This window comes from Mycteria americana, chromosome 3 (assembly GCF_035582795.1).
Source record: "Mycteria americana isolate JAX WOST 10 ecotype Jacksonville Zoo and Gardens chromosome 3, USCA_MyAme_1.0, whole genome shotgun sequence".
NCBI lineage: Eukaryota > Metazoa > Chordata > Aves > Ciconiiformes > Ciconiidae > Mycteria > Mycteria americana.
In genome coordinates, this window is record NC_134367.1 from 5,840,767 (window position 1) to 5,866,280 (window position 25,514).

At 39.8% G+C, this 25,514-nt stretch overlaps 1 protein-coding gene across 2 annotated transcripts; it reads left to right on the forward strand.

Annotated features, from left to right (window-relative positions):
- The first annotated feature begins 50 nt into the window (after nt 1-50).
- MMUT (methylmalonyl-CoA mutase) lies at nt 51-24,617 on the forward strand. Of its 2 annotated transcripts, none has more exons than XM_075497746.1 (13): nt 51-97; nt 1,478-1,889; nt 4,008-4,375; nt 5,151-5,308; nt 6,725-6,896; nt 9,196-9,444; nt 10,753-10,864; nt 12,172-12,287; nt 12,957-13,072; nt 18,765-18,896; nt 21,146-21,293; nt 21,409-21,576; nt 22,922-24,617. In XM_075497746.1, the coding sequence occupies exons 2-13, from the start codon at nt 1,511-1,513 to the stop codon at nt 23,048-23,050; spliced, it is 2,247 nt and encodes a 748-aa protein (XP_075353861.1). In that variant the 5' UTR covers nt 51-97; nt 1,478-1,510; the 3' UTR covers nt 23,051-24,617. The 2 variants fall into 2 exon arrangements, with proteins under 2 accessions (XP_075353861.1, XP_075353862.1); XM_075497747.1 differs by lacking the exon at nt 51-97 and adding an exon at nt 364-383 and having other exon boundaries at nt 22,922-24,616.
- The last annotated feature ends 897 nt before the right edge of the window (nt 24,618-25,514 follow it).

The window sequence follows — 25,514 nt, forward strand, 5'->3', positions numbered from 1 at the left end:
CGGGGCACGGGGCGGCCCTGTGCGCATGCACCCTGGCGGCAAGGCGCATGCGCACTGCTGCGCGGGGTGTGGGTGCCGGCGGAGGGGCCGACAGCAGGTAGCGGGGGGCGGCCGGGGCCGGGGTCTGTCCTGAGCCCGCAGCCCGCCCCGTGCCCCCGTCCCTCGGGCGGGCAGGGCCGCGACCCCCCGGGGCAGCTCCCATTCCGGTCTCCCGTCCCTATTGGCCGCCGAGGGGGCGTGTTGGGGGCGGGCTGTGGCGGCGGGGGGTGCTGGGCGCTCGGCGCTGCGCACAGGCGGGCCCGTCAGGGCGGTGTGTGGCTGCCAGGCCGGGACGGTGAACGGTGCTTTCTGGTCCCTTCCCCCGTCCGGCTGTGCGGGCTGTGGTGTGAAGGGTGGAGGGAGAGGTGCGGAGGAGGATGATAGGGCAGCTTAGTGGTTCCTTCGGGGTACGAGGCCGGGGAGATCGCGTTGGGACCGGTGCAGCAGTGGAGGCAGAGGTTGCTTTCCATCCTGGCTGCAGGATCATGTCTCTGCAGGGATCTGAATGCTCCTCTGCTGCTCCTTTGTGCTCATCAGATTATATGTGTACCACATGTAGAATATAGGTTATTAAAGCACTTGTGTGGAGTGTGTTGCTGCAGCACTATAACAGCGATAGAGATGCTTTCCAGTTTTATGCAGACTTTCTCTTAAAGGTGTCAGGGAAGTGTGTGTTTCCAGGGAGTTGTGAAGGAAATGAGGCAGAGAAGAGGTGACTGGCCCTTAGACCCAAGCTGTAAAGGTTTTGGGTTGGGGAGGAAGTGCAGGGATGGGGTACAGAGAGAAGCAAAGGAGCTTACAGCTTTGAGGAGTTACCAAATTTAACCACCATCTCAATCTCACGCGTGATGAGACAAGCTCTACGAGTTGTATTATCCCTGTGTTCTTGCATACTGCATTTTTTTGCTCCTTTCTTTCTTGGTATAGCTCTGATTTTAATCCAGCCCAAGCCACCTTTTCCAAAGTGTATGACTTGTCAGCAGTTTTCTGACAGTCCACTTCCTTCAGAGTGTCTCTTTGATATTGAAGGTCCCTCTTTGACATAAAGGAATTCGTAGGTGAGAGAGATGGGAAGGTGAGAAGGTAGCTAGGCATGCCAGCTTTGTTCATAACACTGACTTTTCAGTGATGGATAAATGATGGTGCTGCTTAGGGACTGAAATAAGTTACGCATTTCGTACGTGGATGCAGATGAATTGTAAGAGTGTTTTCCTTGGCTAGAGGAAAATGTACGATTTTTCCAGAACTCTGTTTTATGCATTGTCTGGTTGAAAGGCAAGGGGAGGGGTTGTCTGTCAAATGATTAAGTGAATAAATACACTTAGTTTCTTCCTGAGTAATTGTTTTGGCTTTAGCAAACTGCTTGACATCTCCATGCTCACTTCTCCCATGTCAGATTTATATGATAATGCAAAATACGTGTTTTTATTTTCTTCAGCTTACCCCATACTCGCCAACCAGTGGGGCAGACATGCTAAGAGCCAAGGATGCTCTCCTGCGCCTGCGGCCCCACCGCTGCACATGCCTGGCACAACTTCCAGCCTGCAGGCTCGCGTGGCGTTCGCTGCATGGGCAGCCGCTGCACCCTGAGTGGGCTGCCCTTGCTGAAAAGCAGCTGAAGGGCAAGAATCCAAAGGATTTAATTTGGCACACCCCAGAGGGGATCGACATCAAGCCCATGTACTCCAAGAGGGACACGAAAGACCTTCCTGAGGAGCTGCCAGGGGTCAAACCTTTCACTCGAGGACCTTACCCAACCATGTACACATATAGGCCGTGGACTATCCGCCAGTATGCTGGCTTCAGTACAGTGGAGGAGAGCAACAAGTTCTACAAGGACAACATTAAAGGTAAGACAGCTGATTTGGGAAACAACATTGCCTTGCAAAGCAATGGGGAACATTCATATTGTGAATTACATGGCAAATGTGATTATTCCGCCTTGTGAGTTTTGATTTCTGATAGGCTTTTCCCAGTGGTGCTGTATTTCTTTAGTACAGGGAAATTAGATCATTTCTGAAACCATCCTTGCTTCATTTTGCTATTGAGGTGGAAAAATGAATGTGTAAATGCTATTTTAGTTATTCTGCCTTGACACAGAGGCAAAATTTGGCTGCCTCCCAGGGTCTGACCAGCAGAGATCACAGAGCAATTTACAGTCATTTTGTGACCATGAGAGAAGATTATAGTGGAAAAATCTGTTGAACTTTGTCATTTAGCACTTCTGGTGTTAGTGCATTCTGACATTTTGGATTTCCATCTCGTGTTGTAAATTTTAAATGAACTCATAAACACATATGAATAGTGTCATTCATGGTGTACTCGTAGAGCCAGCTTCCTAGAAGTATTGGTATTTTCCTTATTTGAGAGCGGTTTTCCCAGTATTTCTGCAGAGTATTGTGCTTTGCAGCAATTTGTTTAGCTAATAGCCAGAGTGTCATCATAATACACTATTGAGTTAGGCATTGTAAAACCACTACTGAAAGGTTGTTCTTGATAGACTGAAGCATGAGTTTTACACCAGCTGTACATCTTAGCAATTGTTTGAAGCTAATTATAACCTTACCAGTCAAAACAACAGACCACTGAAAGTTGCCTTTTGAGTAATACATCTGTGATGCTTTTATTTCCCACTTTACATGCCTTCCTGCTCAAACCATCACTGTTTAGGGCAGGGGAGAAGAGTTGTTTGGGGGTTTTTACGTCTTGCCATATCATGGTTAGCTAATATGAAGCAATATTTGCTGCAGTATTCTTGCAAATATTCTGGATTCTTTCCATTTATAAAACTCTCAGTAAATTAAGAAATTATAAATACAGGGTATTAGAGGTTTGCAAACAAACATTTCAATAGAAAGAGTCTTCTGAATTTACTCTGTGTTACTGCTGAACGTTGCTGCTGAAGCAGAAGGGCTAACACTTGGGTTAGCTGGTAGCACAGCTCAGTTACTCAAGAATGCTTGCTGCCAGGAATTTTATGTGAGTTTTGACATTGTGATATTATCATTTTATCTCTGTTGTTGTGGTAATGGTTGTATTAATATTGAATTATTTAGCATAGCTTCTGAATCTGACCTATTTGTAAAGCATTTTTAATAATTCAGTTAAAATCTCTCTGTAATTAGAGGAATGCTGAAAAAGAATTAATTATCAGTTCTCATAATTGCTGAAATTTCTGTTGCTTGAAACTAGGCAGTAATCTAAATTTTTGTCATTGTGCTTCAGAGCTAACACCTAGCTTTTTAGATCAAAGACAATAGCTGGTATCTGACAATTAAGAGCTCTGCTGATGTTGAGAAGTGGACTTACAGTAGATATAGTTACTTTGGGAACAGCAGTGCTGGTCAGAGGGTGAATGCCTGAGGTTAGCAGAGTTTCAGGTACTGCTTTCAGGTCGGAGCAGCAAGTCTGTCAAGAGCTCTAACTGTCTTGTTCCCTGCTTTATATGAGTAATTTTCTCTTACTGCAGATTTAGTAATGCATCACTTCACTTTAGGAATAAACAACATATGTCAGTAGAGCCAGGATAACAATCAGTGTGTGCATGTTTAATTTGTGATAAAGAGAAAGTAATGTGACGTAGTTTATCACGCTTTTGTTTCCAGCTAAGCTAAGTAGTTTCTGTATATAAGCCCTGATACTGTCTATGCACATTTGTAACTTGTGGCTGGACTGTTGTGCAGTCATTTGTTAAGCATGGTAAGCTGATTGTGTGGCTGAACTAGAACAACTACGAGATTTTTTTTCTCAATTAAAAGCTTTTTCATTTGAAGTTTAAGACTAGACTTGGACAAGTTTGGGGAGGGAACAGTGTTTAACATCAAAAATTGGTTTGTTGTCCAAGCCTGGATGACTGAATGATGTAAAATAAAATTCATACATTTAGATCCAGTACTAATGCAAATCTGTTTAACACTTCTGAATCTCTCTCTTTGTTGTTTTTTTTCTTTTTTTCCTTTTTCATTTAGCTGGCCAGCAGGGATTATCTGTTGCTTTTGATTTAGCCACCCATCGTGGTTATGATTCAGACAATCCACGAGTTCGAGGAGACGTTGGAATGGCTGGAGTTGCCATCGATACAGTGGAAGACACCAAAATCCTTTTTGATGGAATTCCTTTAGAGAAAATGTCAGTTTCTATGACAATGAACGGGGCAGTCATTCCTGTGTTGGCAACATTCATTGTAACTGGAGAAGAACAGGGAGTGCCTCAGGCCAAGCTGACAGGGACAATCCAAAATGACATCTTGAAGGAGTTCATGGTCCGAAATACGTACATTTTCCCCCCAGAACCATCCATGCGGATTATTGCTGACATCTTCCAGTACACCTCAAAGGTATTCATTATTTAAATGTATTTACTTGTGTTATTATATCTAGTTAACTATTTATGAGGCATTTTGCAGAAGAAAGCAGAAGACAGGAAGACCTGTTGTAGTGAAGAATGATGTGGTTGTGGAAAGTGCCGGGAGGAGAAGTTAAGATCTCAAATCATGGCATAAATTTTAAGATTTTTAAGTCAATCCAAATCAAAGTCAGATTAAGATGAGCCTAAGCCTGAAAGGACAGAAGGAAGCTTGGAGACGAGGAACAGACAGGCTGTTCTTTGCTTAGAAAGTAAGAAGACACATAGTTAAGAAGCATTATACAGCTGTAAGCAGGAATGAAGGGGTAAGAAATCTTGAAGGACTTCTGCTGCAAAATTGTGCATGAGAAGCAGATAATGAAAGGACTGAAGTCCTGAACTGATGAGCGGAATTTCAGTACTACCAGTTGTTTTCTTAGCTGTGTTTTCATTGGAGAGGTGGAACACAGCCTGTAATCAAGAAGGAGGTTTACCATGGCCGGTGATAGTTTAAACTCAATGAATAGTGCAAAAAGGTAAAAGCATGGAAAGTATACATCTGCAAGCATGGTTTAATAGAGATGGGTTGTATTCACAATCTACAAATAATGGATTGTTTGTGAATTGTGTTGGTAGAACAATTATCTGATCCTCCCCTCTTCTGTTGTCATAGAATCATAGAATGGTTTGGGTTGGAAGGGACCATTAAAGGTCATCTAGTCCAACCCCCCTGCAATGTCATACCATGTTGTCTTTTATTTTTGCAGTATATGCCAAAATTTAATTCCATTTCAATCAGCGGATACCATATGCAAGAGGCAGGAGCTGATACCATTCTGGAATTAGCTTATACTATAGCAGATGGCTTGGAGTACTGCAGAACTGGACTTAAAGCTGGCCTTACCATTGATGAATTCGCACCAAGGTGAGCTAAACAAATTTGCAAGTATAAAACTCACTTTTGGTAAAATCTCTAGAGTTCAATATCAAATTCAGTATTTTTACACATAACAAGCAATATTGGCAATGCTCACATTGCAGATAGGCTTTATTTTGGTTTTGTTACACAGTTTCAGCGGTAGGAAAATATCTGGTCCAGCAGACACTTAGACTACATCTACACTAATAAACTGAATAAAACTCATGTACAAGCATTGTCAAGGTCTGTTGTGACAGTTGGTCTCTGGGTCAAAAAGAAGATCCCTAAGGTGTAATATCTGTAATAATATCTGTAATAACTGTCATAATACAGTTGTAGCTTTAGGACTGCAGAATGCAGCAAGGGCTCTCACAGTTCTTTTATACTGTAGTATTATTGACTTTTTTTTCATTAGTATTATTTTGAAATATTTAGGAAAACAATGCTTAACAAGGGGAGGTTCAGGTATTTTAATTTACAGTTGCAGATTTCCTAAAAATAAAATTTAATTTTAAGCAGAATATTGTGTTTTTATATAGTTACTAAAGCAGAATCACAGTTTCAGTGGTCTAGTTGATTTACAGATTCCCTAACTATACAATGAGTCTAAAAAACAAGAGGCATGGTTTACATAGCATGTGGCACATTTGAACTATAGGAGTCAGCTGAATTAACCTGTTTCCAAGATCTGTGGCAAAACCAAAGTGGATCATGTAGAAAAAGATACAGCCTTATTTTTAGACTTTCTAGTGATGGAGAATCTGTAAGAGCCTTTGGCAAATTGTTTTGGTAGCTAATTCACTGTTAAAAAAGTGCATCTTTAGTATAATGAGTTTTACTGGCTTTAACTATGCATGTTTACATTTATAAATCATAGAAGCTATAAGTAGGAAAAAGTAGATCAATCAGTCTGTTCCCTGATATGCTATCCAATATCTGAACTGATGTTTGATTTGGATTTTGATTAAAATCATCAGGAAAAGGATGAAAGCATGCTTATAATATGTAATGTCTTCTCATTATAAATAGTTTGTGAGCATAACTACACTAGCAGATTGTGTCCAGGAGCATTCCCTGGCACCAAGAGTGTCACTGTCTTTATTAGTGACTTGCTGGAACACTGCTAGACCTAGGGCTCCCCTAAAACAGTCCCTGGGGACAGTTTAGCAGTTCCAGGGACCATTGTCGCTGGCAGTTTGCCTGCAGTCACCTTGTTTGGAGGCTAAGACAGTTTATTGGCATAAATGTGTATCATTCTGTAGTAATTGGCATCAGTGTCCAGGAACATTCCCATCATCTTATGTCTGGGTTATATCCGTAAAAGTAAATTAATCAGAGACCTTGCTGTAGGACTTGTTTATTATAAAACAGAATTATTAGAATGGTTTGATGTTTTATCCTGTTCGTGTGCTCTTACTACAGACTCTCCTTCTTCTGGGGAATTGGCATGAACTTCTATATGGAAATAGCTAAGCTGAGAGCTGGGCGGCGACTGTGGGCTCACTTGATAGAGAAAATGTTTAAGCCCAAGGATCCCAAATCTCTGCTGCTGAGAGCTCATTGTCAGACTTCGGGCTGGTCACTCACTGAGCAGGTTAGAAATTGGACTCTCATCAACTTCCTCATTTAAATATGTTCTCATGGTGTATATCTTAAAGGGGGCTGCTGGTTTTACTGATAAAAATGCAGCTTTCTGAAGGAGACAACCTGTCTTACTCTCAGTCCAACAAATGCACACACTAGCATTGGATACATCTTTTTGCTTACATAATACAAAAAGTCTTGTTGAGTGCCAGCAGCATTGCTTCCCAAAATGCTGGTTTACAAAATACCTCGGTATTCTGGACTGCCCTGTAGTGCTCAGGTAAAAGGGCAGAAACTAAAGGCTTGAGACTATTCACAAAAAGATTCCAGTATGGTGATAGGCAGAGTCTCAGTGCCTAACTTTTCATTGTCTGGCTTCATTTTCATTCTGGAATCATTGTGTTAAGCGTGTGTTCTCTCAGTCTAGTGGATACTGAATTGAGCATAGGATCCAAACCTGCTGAGTAGAGAGAGAATTGCAGAGAGGTGCTTATATTAATTCAGGACACAGAGGATGAAGCTCTTTCTTGGATTTGTCCTGTAAGTTATCCTTTCAGAATGCAGCTGAATGAGGAAGTAGAAGTTCCTTTTTCTCAAGATCACTGGCTTGAGAATTCATTTGAGCATCCAAGAAAGTCATTCATGCCCCTGTCTCTCACTGCTAAAGAGTGAAGTAATGGTTACAGCTTGTCTGCTCTTCTGAAAGCGGTTGCAATTTCTGCTTTTCCCATTGAGTTACATCACTTCACAACAAGCAACTAAATCATTGGACTGCATATATAGTTTCCCAAGTGATGTCAGAGCTGGGTTCTAGCTCTTATTCCAAGGCCTGCTCTCAATCAATTTCATGCAATATGAGTTATTTTTAGGTTGTGATTGCAACCATTGTTATTTGACTTCTGTGCCTTGTGGTTTTTTTCTTTTTCTCAGAGCAAATGTAATGTTTACTTACATTACAGGAATGCAGTAAAACTAAAACAATGGAATTTTTTGAACAGTAGCCTTTGCGGGTCCTCCAATTAAAAGTATTGTATGAATGCAAAATATTTATATTACCAAAAATATGATCAACCGTCTTCCAGTGTCCAATGTAAATATATTTCTGGCCAGATCATAAACCTTTTTTCCTGTCTAAACATTGCTTATCTTAATATAGCTCCTCAGTGCCCAGTGTTTGCTCCTTACAGGTTTCAGAGGGCAAATATATTTTCCTTTGGCCTGCCTTTAGACAGGTATCCACTCATAAATTAGGTTTTACGTTCTTGCTCATCCAAATCACATTTTCTGTAATTATTTAAATGGAATACTTGATCCAGAAATAGACTCCAGTGTGGGTAGAATTACTGTGTCCTTATAAAATAGTGATATTAATTCCATTTCTTTATGGAAAATAATTTAATTCATAGATCTCATGATTCCTTTTGCCTTCTTGAAGGTCATATTACATTGGTAGCTCTTAATAATTTTGGATACATTTCATCCCAACTAAGCATGTCAAGAATTAGGTATGCAATCAGAGCTACTGTTAAGTTCCCTCAATAATCAAATGAAATAAGATGAGAAAATGCAGTGGGTGAATCTTCACTCTGTCTCAAAACACAAGTCAGCCCCTGGAGATCATGATAACTCTTCTTTGACTGTAAAGGCACATATATACAACTCAACTATCTAGATGTATGAGAAGAGTAGATAAAAATTTTGACCTAAATGCTGAGATTATATTCTGTAATACTGACTCTATTTCTATGCCTAGTACTCCAGATTATCCATTTGTTTTGGTTAATATCCCAGTTCTCCCATAGATATCTTTCAGTTTTATAGCACCAGCAAATTTCAACAGTAATTCCTACCTTTGTGTAATGCTGTCATTAATGAAAATATTAAGCACATTTTGTTCCAAACGCATCTTAGCTAGTAACCTGTCTGCCAGATGTGCTATTCACTGCTCCTAGACTTCTGGAATCCCACGATGGAGGACATCAGGACTACCTGTCCAATCCTCTCCAACTTGGGTTCATTAAGTCCTTTGAAACACTACTAAATATAAGTCAAGCTTTGCTTTGTTACTCATATACTGATATTTTTGGCTTTCTTTATGGATTAAGTTTTTTGTCCAACATATTGATAAGTGATATATCGGTTTGATTGGATGTTTATTATTGACTGCTTTCTTTTTCAGCTTTTGTTATGATTACAGTGTTTCTATAGGGAATCTTGCATTCATTTCATTGCAGTAGCATATGTGTGACTAATCTGCTTTAGCCCCGTGGTAGAACCATTGAGCTTCAGAGCTCTCCTTTTCCTTCCAGGATCCCTTTAACAATGTCATCCGTACTACAATTGAAGCAATGGCTGCAGTGTTTGGAGGTACACAGTCTTTGCATACAAATTCGTTTGATGAAGCCTTGGGTTTGCCTACAGTGAAGAGTGCTCGCATCGCGCGGAACACACAGATCATAATTCAAGAGGAGTCAGGTATTCCTAAAGTGGCAGACCCCTGGGGGGGATCCTACCTCATGGAGTGCCTCACCAACGATGTCTATGAAGCTGCTTTAAAGGTCGGTTTGCATAACCTTTTATGTGTTGTGGGAAAATTTTAGGTATAGGAGTTCTGAGAATTGTCTTTTAAGGGACTATTTGATATGTTGGTAACTTCTAAAGAGGGAATTATTTTACACTTGTGCTTCAGTGATTTCTTTGTAAATGAACTTTATAAAAATGCAGTGTATATTTAGAGAAAGAGAGACTTCAGCCTTCTAGTAGACTACGTTCAAAAGGGAGATATCCCAATGTGGAACAAATAATCAAGCCCTGCAAAGTCCCTTGTACACTGAAGATTCCCAATTTGCTGGGATCTCTGTTTTATGTGTAAGAAAAAAAAGGGTTCAACAGAAGAAGGAGTCAAACCAACCTACTTAGTTACATGCCTACTCATGCTTGTGGTGATCTGCTTGAAACTTTAAAACTAGGGGTTATTGAAAGCAAAGTTTTATAGCCAAGCATGTAGGCAGACAATTGTCTGGCCGTACTTGAGTACTATGCAGAATTTGAGAGAAATTTTTCTGTTGGAGCAGAATTTTTTTTTAATAATGTTTTTAGCTGCCAGTCATTACTTGCATGCAAAAACTCATGTGCAGGAGTAGTCTTACTGGTGGCAATCCTGCATAAAGATACATGCCTACATGTCTAGCCTACCGCTAAACCCAGTGATTCTCCTTTTGAGCAAATTATTGCTCTTGTGCGAAGTCCCAAATTAATAAGCTAATACAGGCCCAAACACTAGCCTGGGACTATACAGACACTGTTAGCACATTGCCTGACGTCTGTTTTTTAGGTCCTTGTCAACTAGGATGCTTCTAGACAGGGCCAGGCATGGTCTGATGGGCATTTTCAGTAGGCAGTTTGAATGCTGTTACCATGTTTTGGAGCTGAATAGACTTCTGCTGTGTGAGAGCTGAACCATGCCATAGCATTTGTTTTCAGGATCAGAGAACTGACCCTGGCTTTTTTCAATTTATTTGTATTTGTATACATGTAACCGTAAGGGCTGGTTGGCACGCAGAAGTCAGTGCAGAGTCAAGGTCTCCAATTTTAATCTTTTTCATCCATGGGTGTTACTGGTTGAACAATATGCCATGCACTGTTATTGAATTCATGGAGTTTTGGTAATAAAAATGCTCTTTTGTTTGAGATGTCTCTGAATTTATACCAAAACCTGTAGTCAGAGACATGGAAACAGGAAGCACACTTTTAGAGCACAGGACTGTATATATAGGTATAATAAAAATTTGGATGGTATTACAAGTGCAAAGCTCATTTTGTGAACCTTGCTACTACTCACTTTCTCAATCCTCTTCATTTCTCAGCTTGTTGAGGAGATAGAAGAAATGGGTGGAATGGCCAAAGCTGTTGCCGAGGGAATTCCCAAACTTCGTATTGAAGAGTGTGCAGCTCGAAGACAAGCCAGGATTGACTCTGGTAGGGAGCAGGGAGATGAAAGAAGGGAAAAATTCCAATAGAATACCTTTGTATAAAGGTGTTTTACAAACATTTTCATTGTGTTTTTTCTTCTTAGTTTAGGAGTGGCAGATTGTGAGTGATAAAATGGTAATAGTTTTGTGTCAGTGAAAGCTTCTGGAAAGAGCAGTACATTTGAAATACAGTACCAGTATGAAAACAGCCTTGCTTGACATATTTAAGACTAGATTAGACAAAGCACCAGAAAGACTATTTTAAAGGAGTATTTTGGGCCTTCAGTAGTTAATCACTTAATTTCTGGTAGTTATCTTCAAACTACGATTCCTGAATTTAAAAGCACGACTGCCAGCAGATGGCGATATTGAATGTCGCAGCCCAAATTCCTGCTTTTCCTTGAGAACTGCCTATTTTTCCTGAAGACCAGAAAAAATGCAGTCATCTCACATTAGAGGATGATGCTGCTCTTCGTTTGTGATATATATATGTATATGCATATATACACATATAGTAAGTATACGTGGAGATGTGTATACATGTGTGCTTATAGCTCTATTCTGCTTTTTGTAGTCTTCATTCCAGTAGCAGTCCAGTAACAGAAACTAGGGATAACTTGAACATGAAAGAAGTTATATGAACTTTTTTGTTTGGAGGATAAATTTGAAGCAGGTCTTTAATGAAGACCAATAAAGAATAATCAATAAAGTTCTGTGTTTTCTCTCCCAAGGTAAATTCCTTCATCTTGCTTTTAAGAGTGGAGTAGTGTTACCAGGCTCTGCAAATGAAAATGGTTGTTCAAGTCCATATTGGCTGAAAGCTAAAATACAGGTTTCCAACATGGCAAATTAATTTTTATTCACATGGTGTAGTTTTAGGTAGGAACTTCACTTTCTTATTTGTCTGGTAAATCAGCAAAGTAAATGCAGAGCAGTGCAGGAGACCAGTACTTCTGCGTAATTCTGTAAGATTCAGTTATGTAAACTTAAAAAGAGAAAAATAGCTAATGTGTATTAGTGACTCATTACTAAATCAGTTTGTAAGATAAATGTTGTTCTATTTCAAATCTTTTTTTGGGCCCAGTATTCACTGAGTTGAATGTTTATGCATCTAATCATCTCTCATCATAAAATATGGAAAATACAGACTTAAGTCTTTTTATGAGAACAAATTTTAAGTATTTGAAATGTATATAGTTATAAAGCAAAGCACTGCATTATAATGCTCAAAGTTTTCTTGTCCTATTAATATTGTGTCTTTTCACAGTAGTTTGCAAATGTATTCTGAGTTTCTGGTGTTTCCACTGGAAATAGGGTCTGAAGTCATTGTTGGAGTAAACAAGCATCAGCTAGAAAAAGAAGAGACAGTCGAAGTTCTGGCTATTGATAATACTTCAGTCCGTAGCAAGCAGATCGAGAAGATTAATAAGGTGGGAACTGCCTTCTTAAAAATTAAAGTTCTTGTAATTGCAGATAGAACTTGAGTAAATAAAGGTGGCTTGCCAGAAACTCGATCCTCAAATTTCTGAGAATCCACTCCAATCTTTAGTGGAGAAGCTAGATTTCTGTTCAACTTTAATGGAGGCTGATGGAAAATCCCAAGAAACACAGTATTAGAATCCAAACAAAATTGGTTTTGTTACATTCATTTGGTTTTAATCGCTATATTTCAGATAGTCTTGTGAATATATGTCTAACCTTTCAAAACTGAGAACCTTACATTTTCTGAAAATAAGATACAAAATACCTCTGCAATGTTTTGCTCTAAAAGTATGTAACATAATCACTCAGACTATTTGGTGTAGCTTGTCAAGTGCTATTAAGGGACAGGGCTATGGAACCAGAAATCAACATCCACTTTTATAATTAGTAAAAATGTAGATAAAATGGTTTTAGAATTATTTTATGGACTTGTACACACGCTTTAAGGTCTGAGACACCTTTTTACTTTTAATCTTGTTGAAATATATAGCATATATTGACAATTGACAATTCCATGCTTCCAGAATTAATATTTGAAATCAGAAAGTCTTACACGCTTGACTTCCCAGTTCACTTTGTAGTTTGTCTTTACTGAATATTTTTCTCCTCCACTTTAGGTGAAGGCTAGCAGAGATGAAGCAGCAGCCCAGCAATGTCTCGCTGCTCTAACACAGTGTGCTGCTACTGGGGAAGGCAACTTACTTGCGCTTGCAGTGGAAGCAGCACGTTCAAGGTATTGCGAGTGGGGGTGAATATCCAACTGCTGTTTAAAAATCGATGGTTCATTTTCACCTTTTAACTGTTCTTGGGTATGGTGTCAGTGAGGTTGGTGTCTTGAGATGTTTTGGGTTTTTCTTCAGAAGTGGAAGTAAAAGATGGCTGCAGTTTGACATCGTAAGATAGACTATTACATTTTACAGTCTCTTAAGGCTATGCTTTAATTTCCCACAAAGAACAATATGGATACAAAGAATGTCTCATGAAATGGTGTTGTTCATACACATTGTGTTGTTTACAACTCAGACTCTTACCAGTTTCAGGACATAACTAGGTTTCTCTGGCACCCTGCTGTTTCATAGGTCAGGGAGCTTAAGAAGTGTCTGAGATGTGAAAATGGATATTCACAATCTTATCATGGTCTGTTGCTTTATCCTTCCTTGCACCACAGATTGGTGTGAAAACATTTTTTGATTGAAGGAGAAGTAAGTTTGCTTAGTCAGGCAAAGATGTAAAAGATGCTCTTGAGTAGAGCAGTAAGGCATCCTTTAGAGTCCAGTGGAACATTTACTTTTTTCACCTAAGGTGCTTTTAAGACTGTTTTCATTCCTGCTTTTCATTCCTCTAGAATAGATCCTATCTGTCCATTCCATAATTAACTAGATACCCCAAAAATAAGCAAACCAAATTCACTCCTTATTGGGGTGCTGTCCTATTTTTTCTGTGGTGTCTCAAATTCCATCATTCCCTTTCCTTGAACACTTAACAGCAGTATTTTGAATACATTTTCTCCCCCAGAGAGCTTGTCACGATTCCCCAGCAGCATGTCTACACCTGTCTTTGAACTGTAAAGGTCATAGGAGGGTAGTGTTGGATTTACCAGGGACTCATATCTCCTGTACCAAAATTGACCAGTTAACTGCTAGTTTCTCTCCTTGGTAACCTTGTTTTTATTATTTGTAAAAGCATTAATGGACTGCAGATCCGCTTTGTAAGTTGCAAACACAAAACTTACCTCTGCCCCAAAACTATAGGTGGGACATGACCACAGAAAGAAGTTGTCATGGCATCTGATAAAGAGTTTGCAGGAAGATTGTGAGCTCTGTGAACATTTACGGGGAACCCTTCTGTTAGGGGCAACACGGGAAAAGATTTTCAAGTGATCACGTTCATCCTTTACAAGCAGTAGACAAGGAGACCGGTATGACCAGCATGTTAGTGACAGATGCCTGTCTCCTACTGAATGGAAAATGATGGGTTTTGATCATGAAGACAAGTAATGTAATTCAATTGAAATAAAAGGAGTAGCACCGAAGTTTCAGCATTCAACTATGGAAAAGAGTCCATGGCCTAATATGGAGATTTCAGTGCTGACAAGCACAAGTAGAAAAGTCAGTTTGTTATTGTAACCAAAGTCATAAGGCAGGTCAAAGGTGATAGGGAACGGGAGCAGTACTGCCTCCCTTCTGTGCCTCGTTTCTCATGAGAAGCCACATTACAGGAAAATGGGTGTTTAGGTAGGGCTGTGAGACAGATTATGCTAAGTTCTTTCTCATCTCCTTCATCTGCGGTACTGTTTTTCTGTCCCTCTCCAGACTTGCAGTTCCTGCTGTGCCAGCTATTGGTGATGGAAAAGGAAGGCACGAAGTGCAGTCTAGCATGTAGTGCTGCTTCTTTGTCAGCCCAGTCTGTGTCCTCATGGTATTTTGTCACCTGATTACACCGTGCTACCTCTCATTACTGGTGAAGTGCAGAGAGGCAGTGGCAGTAGTGTGAGACTGAACAGACAGAAGGTGACAGTCCTAACAGGCACATTATGGTCATTGACTTTCTTTCTTCAAATTTGTATTTGTGCAGCATAGCCTCTACAGCTGGTTGTGAACCACTGGGAGAGAGTCACAGCACAAATTGCTAAAGGAGATAGAACCTGTGCCTGATAAGACACGCTGAATTGAATGATATCCTCTCTGGCCGTCACAGTTGTGGTTGTATTTCGTCCCATTGACCTTGTTGAATTGCCCAAAAGCTTAGTGAAGAGCCAGTCTCCTCTTATTTGAAAATCCCCTGCTTTTGAGGAGGCTCAGGGAATCTCTGAACAGTTGAGGGCTCTGACATAGCACAGTTGGTCAACAGTAATTCTGAGCAGTGCAGAAGTTCATAGGATGCAAGCTACAGTTTATGTACAAACATGCTGTCCTTACCACAAGACACATTGTAAGGGCTATAGGCTAATAAAACACAAAAAGGAGAATATAGCTATCTTTTGGTCTCCACTTCAAAATTTTAAGTTTACTTAAAACCATAAATTAGGTTGTAAATTACCCAAAACAAAGGGTACTACCAAAACATGCAGTTCCACACAAGGCAAATGTGAATGACAGTCATATGAAGGAAACACAAATTTATACAATAAAGGCAAAGCAACTTCTCTTCTGTCAATTTTGCACAATTGTCTAGTGGGGTTTTATCAGCATGCATTGAAAAAAATGTAAATTAATAATAAGAATTGTTGCTTATACTACTTAAGTTTTATAATAGTGAGATGAAAATGGTTGTCTCCAGAACAAAATTTTGCTGTAAAGATAAACAGGAATGGGAGGGTGTTATACATCCAGATTGTAAAGAACTTGTCCAATGTTATGACTAGCTGATTAAAGAAAAGTGTAATCTTCATTAAAAATATGCTTTTCCTCTCCTGTTAAGAAGAGAGGCTGTATTCCTGGCTCCAGACAGAGCTATTCCACTGTGGATGAATAGATGGCACCCACTGATGCAGCAAGACTAAGTAGAGATTTTTTTTTTTTTATGTTTATTGGTAAATAGTAGGAAAACATTCATGAGTAGTTTAAAAGCCAAACTCCTATTATTACTTAGGAACTTTAGATTTAAAGTGTTGCAGAGACTTGGGGCAGAATTTTCAAAATCCTCTAAAGGGATTTCAGAAGCAGTATTTACAGAAGAGAGAGATGTATTTCATTTTTTGTGCAGTACACAGAAAAACTTCATTCCAGCCACCAGATTATACTTCAGTAAAATTGATAGTCCAAACCATTTATTTTTCGCTTGTTTCATGAAACTTTCATTCACACTTTTACTTAATAAGAACAGAAAAGCACACCACAACTATATCTACATGTGCTGTGCTTTGATTTAATACTGAAGTTATACTCAGATGCTGCTTCTGCAAAAGAGAAGGAGGAGAAAGATTTGTCTAAACTTACAGTTTTTTCTAGAAGAAAAGACGCGTGTTATGCCACTGTAAGCCTTCAGCAAACAGCCAGTGTTTACACAGGCGTAAGTTGTCAATGTTTATGCATGGGGTGTATCTATATCAGGCTGCAATCTGTGATGTCTAGCACTCTGAGAGGGAGTCAGTATTTATAGATACTGTTTTTAGGTCTGCTGCAAGCTTGCTTTTTAACCTTGGGGAAGTCACTTAATCTAGCGCTTACGCAGTTTACTTTTCATTTTTTTGTTAGTAATGTCAGAGAACAGTAACAGTAATAAGATTATTTAGATGTCCTGAAAAACAAAAAAATGATTGTAGAGTGAGTAAGGTCTGAGAACTATTGTAACTCAGGTAGTGCTTACTAAGCTTTCTGAGATCTTACAGGTGCTGTAAAAATTAAGAGTATTACATAGTGATGTCAATGGTTTCTGATGCAATCGTGGACAGTTTGCTTTATAACTAATGCTTTCTAACCATTACAATTAGATAAATTCAAAGACAGTATCAGACTAAGTCCCATTCACACATAGCCATACAGATGCTATGAATTTGGTACTACTTTGCATTAGCTGCTTTTCTAGACTATGATCCTCATAAATCCAGATATGAACTCCTTAGTGTGCTGAGGAAGAAAATGGATAAAAGCAGAGAACTTTAAAAATATAATTCCAGAAAGCTAAGGGAGGGGAGATGACAAAAAGTGACCAAGACTCTGTCAACAACAGAGTTACAAATGTGTGTTCCAGCATGATACTGTCTTCTAGACAAAGCAGGCCAACTGTGATGAGTGATACCGAGAGATAAGAGGCTGGCTTCAGGCATATGCGTTACACAGATCTTGCCTATGTGCTCAGGATAGGATTTCTGCCATTTTACATTACAGTAGTTACAGTTTATAACTATGGTTAAGTTTGCCGAGTATAAAAAACGTGAGCTAGCAAAAGAGTAAATTAGCTGGGGGGGTCACAGGAAGTAAAATATCTCTCTGAAATATACTGAAGGATTCAGTTAATATAGCAGAAATCCATCTTCTGTTACACTGGATGTGTTGCAGATTGCATAAGGTAGGAATCAGATAATAGCTACTGAAACTGCAAACAGCAGAAGGAAAACTGAGTACACTTCATTTGGCCACCCCCTTCTAAAAGTACGTGGACAAGAAGTTGTATTTTGTCCAGACATCCTTTGAGCATTTTATATAAAAGCTTCAGAAGATGCTTAACCTAATTTTGCCTCAGAGTAGCTTATAGTTAAATGCAATATGACAGGAGAAAATGTGAATTCCGGGGGTTTGAAATGTGCTAAGCAGTAGCTGAATGAATGGGGTTTGGTCTCTGTGTTTGTAAGCATACTTTTAAAGTGTTTTGTAAGAGTAGTATTTTTCTTTCCTTTGACAAAGTTCCCAGCAAGTTGTATTCATTTCTGAGTATACACAAATTCTCTAGTCTTTTCCTATTCCTATAAACTAAAATATTTTCATCAAAATATTTTTGATGAAAGATTTCATCAAGAGCTCAGTAGCATACCTTCAAAATTGTTACACAGTACCGAATCCCAGTTAATTTCATACCAGAAGTAAGAAGCTTGCTGTGAAGGAGTTACCAGCTGACTGCTCTTTCTCCACAGATGAGTTGTTGTTCCCTTCCAAGTAGGTTCCCTTTCATCGAGCATTTGGTTGTAGGCTCAACTGTAATTAGCGCACAGCATTGGTTTTTTTGGTACAGTCTGCATTACCGATTTTATGCAGAAAGGTGGAATCCATTAAGCCTGAGATTTTTAACAGCCTGGGACAGAGGCTGTTACTTCTGATGTTTGTACAAGAAGACAGCACAGCCTAGTTTGCTTCTAGCACTTGTGCTACAGCAGTAAAATGTGTATTATTTCAAACATGCACAGTGTCTCCAGTAGCAAACAAAGCTTGTAACTTGCATGTAAATGGATTTCCCAGATTCTGCTGTATCTCAGTGGATAAAGGAGCTATGTCAGGAGTAGAGAAGAAGAAGAATAAATACTAAAATATAAACATCAAGAGAAAGACAAACAAAATCCAGTTTAAAAGTTAGGCTTCAGTCTTTTCTGTGTGTTCTTCCTTTTTTTTCCTCTTGATTTATATTTTGAATTTTAGTATGAGTCCAAATGCAAGATCTTGCAGTCTGAGCCCCGAAAAATTCCCAGTTGAGAAAATTGGATTTAATTTCCTGAAATATTTTGCCATGCAGTGGTCCCCATTGCCTTGTCGCTTGTAAAATCACTTCTTACTTCAGCAAAACAGTATTTTCTTGAAAATACTCTTGCATGTTGTATTAGTGGATGACAGTGGGGTGAGTCAGATGTTCAGAGTTGTAGCACCAAAGGGGAAACGAGTGTAAATGAATTTGTCCTGCAGCAAGGCAAATAGTTGGGCCACTGCCAGTGATTTCTGTATTCTGTTTTCATATAAGCCTCCTGATAGCAGGAATACTTTGTTTCTGTATCTTAGGTGCACTGTTGGAGAAATAACAGATGCAATGAAGAAGGTGTTTGGGGAGCATAAAGCCAGTGACCGAATGGTGAGCGGAGCTTATCGCCAGGAGTTTGGAGAGAGTGATGAAATTCTTCATGCCATCAATAGGTGAGAGTAGCTTCCCAGAAAGCCAAACACGGTCTCGCATTTAATCCATTAGATACATGTGCTACTCACTGTGCCCTAAAAGAGCGTTCCCCAGACCTGAATGGCATCCCCAGAACAAAACCAAGACCTGCACAGGCATTCTCATGCCTGTAAGCAAGTAAGCAGAATGAGAAGAAATAAGTGCAATAAGAGGGTAGTCAAAACTTATTTGAATTTGTATTTGCTTGCAAACAAAATCCACTGAAGTGATGTTATGATTTGAGGATTTTGTTTGAATAGACCAGGCAGCCGTAAGATTAAGAAGCTGAGAAACATTGCCTGAAATTCCCGTACGTTGGATTGCTTCTTTTGAAGACTCTGTAATAGTAATCCCTACAAATATTTCCAGCAATTCATATTAGCAAAACCTGGTTTTGTTCTGCCCATAAGGTGTCCCTGCAAGTTCACTCTTGCTATTCCTAAAATTGTAAGGCTAAAATCTGTCTGGATATCCACATACAACTTCCAGTCTACGGGTGTTACTTACTCGTATCACAAGGGAGAAAACATCAGAAGATGGTAGTATGTGTGAAAACAGTGCCCGTTTGTGGCTTTTGTCAGCTTCTGCCTTTGCCGCTGTCCTCTTGGGTGAAGGGACTGAGTTGCTGTAGTGGGTGGTGATGTAATATGAATTGATGCTCCTAAGTCTCTGCTGTGTTGGGGCTTACACATTAAAGAGTTACAGGATCTCTTAAAAGGGAGTTACTTGATGGCTTCACAGTGGTGATGTTTAGCCTGACTTGAAAGGAGCTGTGCTGGGGGATGTTACCATCGTTTTTTATTTTAAATATTTATTTTAAATTTAAGTATTTGTAATTATGCATGTACATGAAACTGAACTGAACTGATTCCTTGAGAATCAAGATGTAGCTCCTTTTTTTACATACCTGCCTTTATGTCCAAGATCGGATGTACCAGTTAGTAAACATGGTAATGAAACTGGATTTACTACGTGTCACCTTTGCACAGGCCTTCAGAAGTGTGATTTCACACTGGCCCCACACTTAAAGCAAGCCCTGAGTTGCAGTGACTCAGGTGGTCTTAGCCTGGCAGGCTTGGAGCACCTAGAACTGGTCTTGTTGGGAGGGAGCCTGTGGGTGGGCAAGTAAGAAAACAACAATATGGAAACAGAAAACAATACAGAGAAAAGGATTTTAAGGTATCACAAATCAATTCAGATACCTACTTCATTGCTATTCTCAGCAGTCCTTAGAAGGCAGCCCCAAGTCCTGTACATCCTCAAACAGAAGCTTTATCAGTTTGCTTCTTCAGGCTCTCTTGACATAATTCCTTTTTAAGCTGTCCGAGTTCTTATTTTTTTCCTCTTACGTGATGCATTTTCCTGCCCTGGAATCATCTCCTGAGGCTGTGCAAATCTGTGCTGATAAATGCTTTATTTAGGGTCATTCTTTTCCTCAAACTAAGCCACTAGATTCATACAGTGATATCCCAGCCAGGTCAGCATATGGTTTCAAGGCGCACAAAATCCATACAGCTCCATCATTACAGAATGCGCAGAACAGTACAATATTAAAAAACAAAAAAACCTTTATTCCTGTGAAGCGGGAGTCTTAGTGTCCCACTCAAGAACAGGTACTGGCGGTACATGGATCATGAGAAGTAAGATGAAAGATTAGTCTCTGAGGCTGTGGTTACACAGTCACTTTTACTCAACAGAAATCTGAGCTGGCACTAACCAGAAAAAGGGAGGCACTGGAATGAGTGTGCAGAATGGGGGATACGGTAATCCTTTTCTGCACAGACTTGTACCCAGTTGGACGATGATGCACAGTATGATGTCTAGGACCCATCTTTCTAGCCTGTCTGCCATGCAAGTACTTTTGAAATAATTGGTCATAATTATTCTTAAAATCTAAAATTTGTGTTTTAGTTAGTTGTAATTCAACTCATTAAACCCTCAGAGAATTCAGTATTTTGTCCGTTTTAAAGAAGAAAAGTAGTGGAGTGGTTTTCTTTAAAAAAGAACGTTTTATTGTTCAGGATATTAATTAAAAGAAATCAGTTAGTAATCATATAACATGAATATTAACATAGTATCCCAGCTACATAGACAAACCGTGACTTAGAAGATCTTTTGATTTGATGTACAGAAATGGTGCTACAGTTGCAGCCAGTGCTTTTTTTATTTGTGGAAATACTTCTCATGATTCTCAGTGACTTACAATGATACAATATGTATTTTCAATCAGAGTTAACAAGTTCACGGATCGTGAGGGGCGCAGGCCTCGTATACTCGTTGCAAAGATGGGTCAAGATGGCCATGACAGAGGAGCTAAAGTTATTGCTACAGGATTTGCAGACATTGGCTTTGACGTGGACATAGGTCCCCTCTTCCAGGTATGACTGCTTGAGCGGTGTCCAATGTATTTCAAATGCAGCAATTTTCCCTCTAATGCTTATACAGCAGCTGGGCTGGGGCTATTATTTGTCACGTAATCCTCTCTCCATATAGACACCTCGAGAAGTGGCCCAGCAGGCGGTTGATGCAGATGTGCACTGTGTTGGTGTGAGCACACTTGCAGCAGGTCATAAAACTCTTGTGCCTGAACTCATCAAAGAACTCAACGCCCTTGGCAGGCCAGACATTCTTGTCATATGTGGAGGTGTCATCCCACCTCAGGTACGGGTCAACATCATTTTCATCAAGACGAGGAGACTGCTTTATTTCTGTCTGTGCTGGTTTTAGCTATTTCCTATATTCTGTTAATGTCAGAGGGGATTTACAGCGCTGAAGGCTACTGTGTACAATCACCAGGGTCAGCACAGATCTGCAAGATGGTCGCAGAGTGCTGTCAGGTCTCATTGATCTGGTTTTCTGTACACCGTGTCCTGGTTTAACTTAAAGTGTTTGTTGGATGGAATATTAAGTTGTGTTGTGAAAAGATTAGCCTCAGGGAGATGTTCTTTATGCTCTGTTGTTTCTGATTACCAGTACCTTGCATATTACTGATAAAGGCTAGCTCCTGTCTTAAGAGACTTCGTGACTTCAAATAATGGGTCAGAAGAGGCACAGGTAGTGACTAAGACACATGGCAGGTCCCAACACCTATAGACTACACATCTCATTCACTGTTTAGCCTTTCCTCATGTTCCCCATCGTCAAGCCTCAGTGTTGCCTCTCATTCCCCCTGCTTGACTATTTCTCCTAAACTGTTGAACAGTTTGTGGAATTCCCTTGCAGTCAGATCTGTGCTTTTGTCTTAAAATTTTCCTTAGCGCATCCACAATTTCCCTGGCTGTATCACCTTTAGGGTCATCTTCTGTCTGGAGAGATTCAAACTGATTTTGCATATAAATCCCCTGTTACTCCTTTTTCCCAGACTTCTTCCCTTTTTAGCCGATTAGGTAAGTGTTCAGGAGTGACAGACTTTTAAATTGAACAAACAAAACTCGTAGGTTTTTTTCTAGGAGTCAAATTGTGTTCTGTCCAGTATCTCTCAGTGGGATGCTACTAACCTGTGGTTGAAAAAGGTATAATATATCCTATATAGAAGTAAGAGAGAATACATAACTGCTTCCCAGGTCTTTTTGAAATTTCAGGACAATCATAAAATTAGAGTAACTTAGATTGCAAGAGATTGCAAGAGACCACTGGCAGTCATCTGGTCCAAGCCCTTGTTTAAAGCAGTATTTTCAAAATTAGAAGTTAGATCAAATTTAGCTTAGGTTATTCAGGGTCACATCCAGTTGACTTCTGAATATTTTCCAAGGATCTGACATTAGTCTGATTCTAAACAAATAAAATCTTTCCTGTGGATGTTTTTTTAATATTTCTTTTTTACCTCCTGACTACTGTATTTTTCCTGTTTCCCTTGATGCTGTGCTGCCTCTCTCTGGGACTTGTTGCTTATACTTTCTTAGGCCGAGCATAGGCCTTTCTTAGGTAGAGCGTACACCAATTATAAATCAATTATCAATTTTCTGTTGCACTATTGACTATGGATCGTAAATTTCTTTCTCAACAGGATTATGACTTCCTGTATGAAGCCGGCGTTACCAATGTGTTTGGTCCAGGGACTCGTATTCCAAAAGCAGCTGTCCAAGTGTTGGATGATATTGAGAAGTGTCTGGAGAAGAGGCAGCAATCTATGTAATGCTGAAATGTCACACAACGCAACCAGCCTTACACGAATCGCTTACAGACTGTAATCATCAGCAAGGGATGGCCAGCCACATACCTTTGGTTCCACTGCCCTGTGGCCTGGTGTTTTGTGCTTTCTAAGAAAGTTGTAAATACCCTGCTTGTTCTATTTGAGGATTATTTATATATGTACCCACAAGAAAATTTTATCTCTAGAACTATGACTTCAGGGAATGAAGGGAATTCAGTAGGTGGGCTTGTTTTTTTTTCCAGATATACTAATAAATAAAATATCCGTTCCAGCAGTTTGGTTGATCTCTTTTTGCATGCAGAGAACTTCTTTTGAATTTTTTGGCATGCATTGTAGACCTAGAAGTCTTCAGGCAAAATCACTAAAGTTCAGCAGAGATGTGATTGAATCCAGCAGCGCTTTGATGTTAATGTTAATCTGACTTAACTCTCTTTAGAAACGTATACGTAGAGAAACTATAATTTTTCCAAGTTCATGGTTTGTTTAATAAGATACAAATCCTGTATCTGGCAGTAACCCATATAGGAGCAGCTGTGCACCTCCGCTCTGTCTGCATCACTGCCCTTCCCCAATACTTCACCATTTCTCAAATGAAGTTCATTTCAGTGCTCATTCTCCTTTACTTAGTTCTGTATTTTTGTCCAGTATTGTTCTTGCTATCCCTGTCTATTTAGCAGTTGGACTTTCTTCAGGTAAATTGATCCTAAATTCTCACCATTTTTGACTGCCCTCCAGAAGGAATTTGATTTCTACATGTGAAAAGTCCTTTGTGGAATCCATACAGGGCAAATGGGGTGTGAGGGTCTTTTGGGGGACAGTCCCTGGCATTATGGTCCTATCCCACTGCAGTTTGCCTTGCTGCTCATGGCATCCCATCATAAAACGAGACTACAGCCTCCCTGGGATAATGCTTGTATCTGCCTCACGGTGGAAGAGGCTGTAGCACACTTCTAAGAGCTTCAGCACCATCATACTGTATTCAAAATGAGATGTTCTGCAGTTGGCCCGAAATTGCAGATCCAGTTAATAGCATGGTATCCTCACTTCAGAAATTGCAATTGATGAGATCTTTACTTAAAGTAAGCTTGTTTAATGGGGCGTGTGCCTGTAGTCTCACACTGCTCAGAAACAAGGAGGTTAACTGACTTGCTGTTTTCTTCTCTCTGTCTTTCCAATTAAGGTTTAAAGTATCAAACCCAAACCAGACCTTTGCCTTTAAAACTCCTTGGAGGTTTACCCTCAACTATTTATAAGTATCTGATTCCCTCCAAGAAAGATTGGTGTGCTTCAAACCAGGATATACAGAAAATAACAACAATAAAAATACTCCCTTATGTCTTTTCACAAGCGTTCTTGCCTGCCAACTGGAAGAATACATAGTCAAAGTGTTGGTGACCTCTAAACTTTATAATGGCACTGGTTTCATTCATTTCTTTCTGTCTGTGGTTTCTCTGCTCTTTGATAACATATGTCATCTACCCTTTGCGTTACAGATTATGCTTTTTTTTGTACTCTAATGATCTTTAAAATCTGCATCTTGTTCCCTTGAATTCAATAAAAAAATCCCCACCAACTTCAATTGGAACCGCTCCAGGCTTTCAATGCTTGAAGGGGGGCCCTTTAAAGACTGGGACTGACTAACGTAGATTGATTCTCTCTTGTCATATCAAGGCTGGAAAACAAAATGATGAGGCTAGGGAAAGAATAGGTTCCTCACCGGCACACAGTGTTTGTATTAGGCTCTTTAAGGAAAGGAAGTATTCAAGTGAACAGACTTTCTTTCAAGCGAGTTGTCAGTTCAGTGCCTAAGTGGAGGTTCCTTATGAGATGACAAGCTAAGATGGAACATGCTTTTCCCTTATGTTCTCTGCTGCTGGAGCAGCATAGCAATGAACGTGGTGCTTACTGACAAGTCGATGTCAGGTTGTCAGCCCTCATTGATAACGGTGAATGGTTACCAACTGAGATCTCAGAAGCTGCACACACTCATCGACTTGGCTGCTTTAAAACTGCACTGCCGTGCAGGCTAGTGAGAATTTGGGTTAGTGCAAAATCAAGTAGGTACTCTGCAAATATACTGAAACATTTTGTTTCAGTGTGAGTATTTTTGGCATATTCCAGGACAAAATGATAACTATAAACCATGGACTAGACACTCGGGCCTTTCCAATAGGAATGAGCAAGGTAGCGGCAGGTTACTGCATGGCTAACTCATTTCCCTTAGGAAGTTCCAAAACAGTAGATCTTTTTTTATGTGTAAGACATTTTCTGGTTTGCAGAGATGCAAGGAATACAGAGGGGACAAAGGGCTGGAGATCTGGAGATCCTAATTTATGCATAGGAATTGCCTTGCAATGCATTGTCTTTCATGAAAAACGCTGTGACAAAGCAAGAACTTGAGCATAGCACCAAGTCCCAGGCCAGCGCCCTAACTGAAACAAACTTT

Excerpts from the sequence above, each read along its gene's own strand:
- MMUT (XM_075497746.1), top strand. The coding sequence starts at position 1,511 with ATGCTAAGAGCCAAGGATGCTCTCCTGCGCCTGCGGCCCCACCGCTGC. Across the intron at positions 18,897-21,145 it reads ATTCTTCATGCCATCAATAG|AGTTAACAAGTTCACGGATC; the intron begins GTGAGAGTAGCT and ends ATTTTCAATCAG. Across the intron at positions 21,577-22,921 it reads GAGGTGTCATCCCACCTCAG|GATTATGACTTCCTGTATGA; the intron begins GTACGGGTCAAC and ends CTTTCTCAACAG.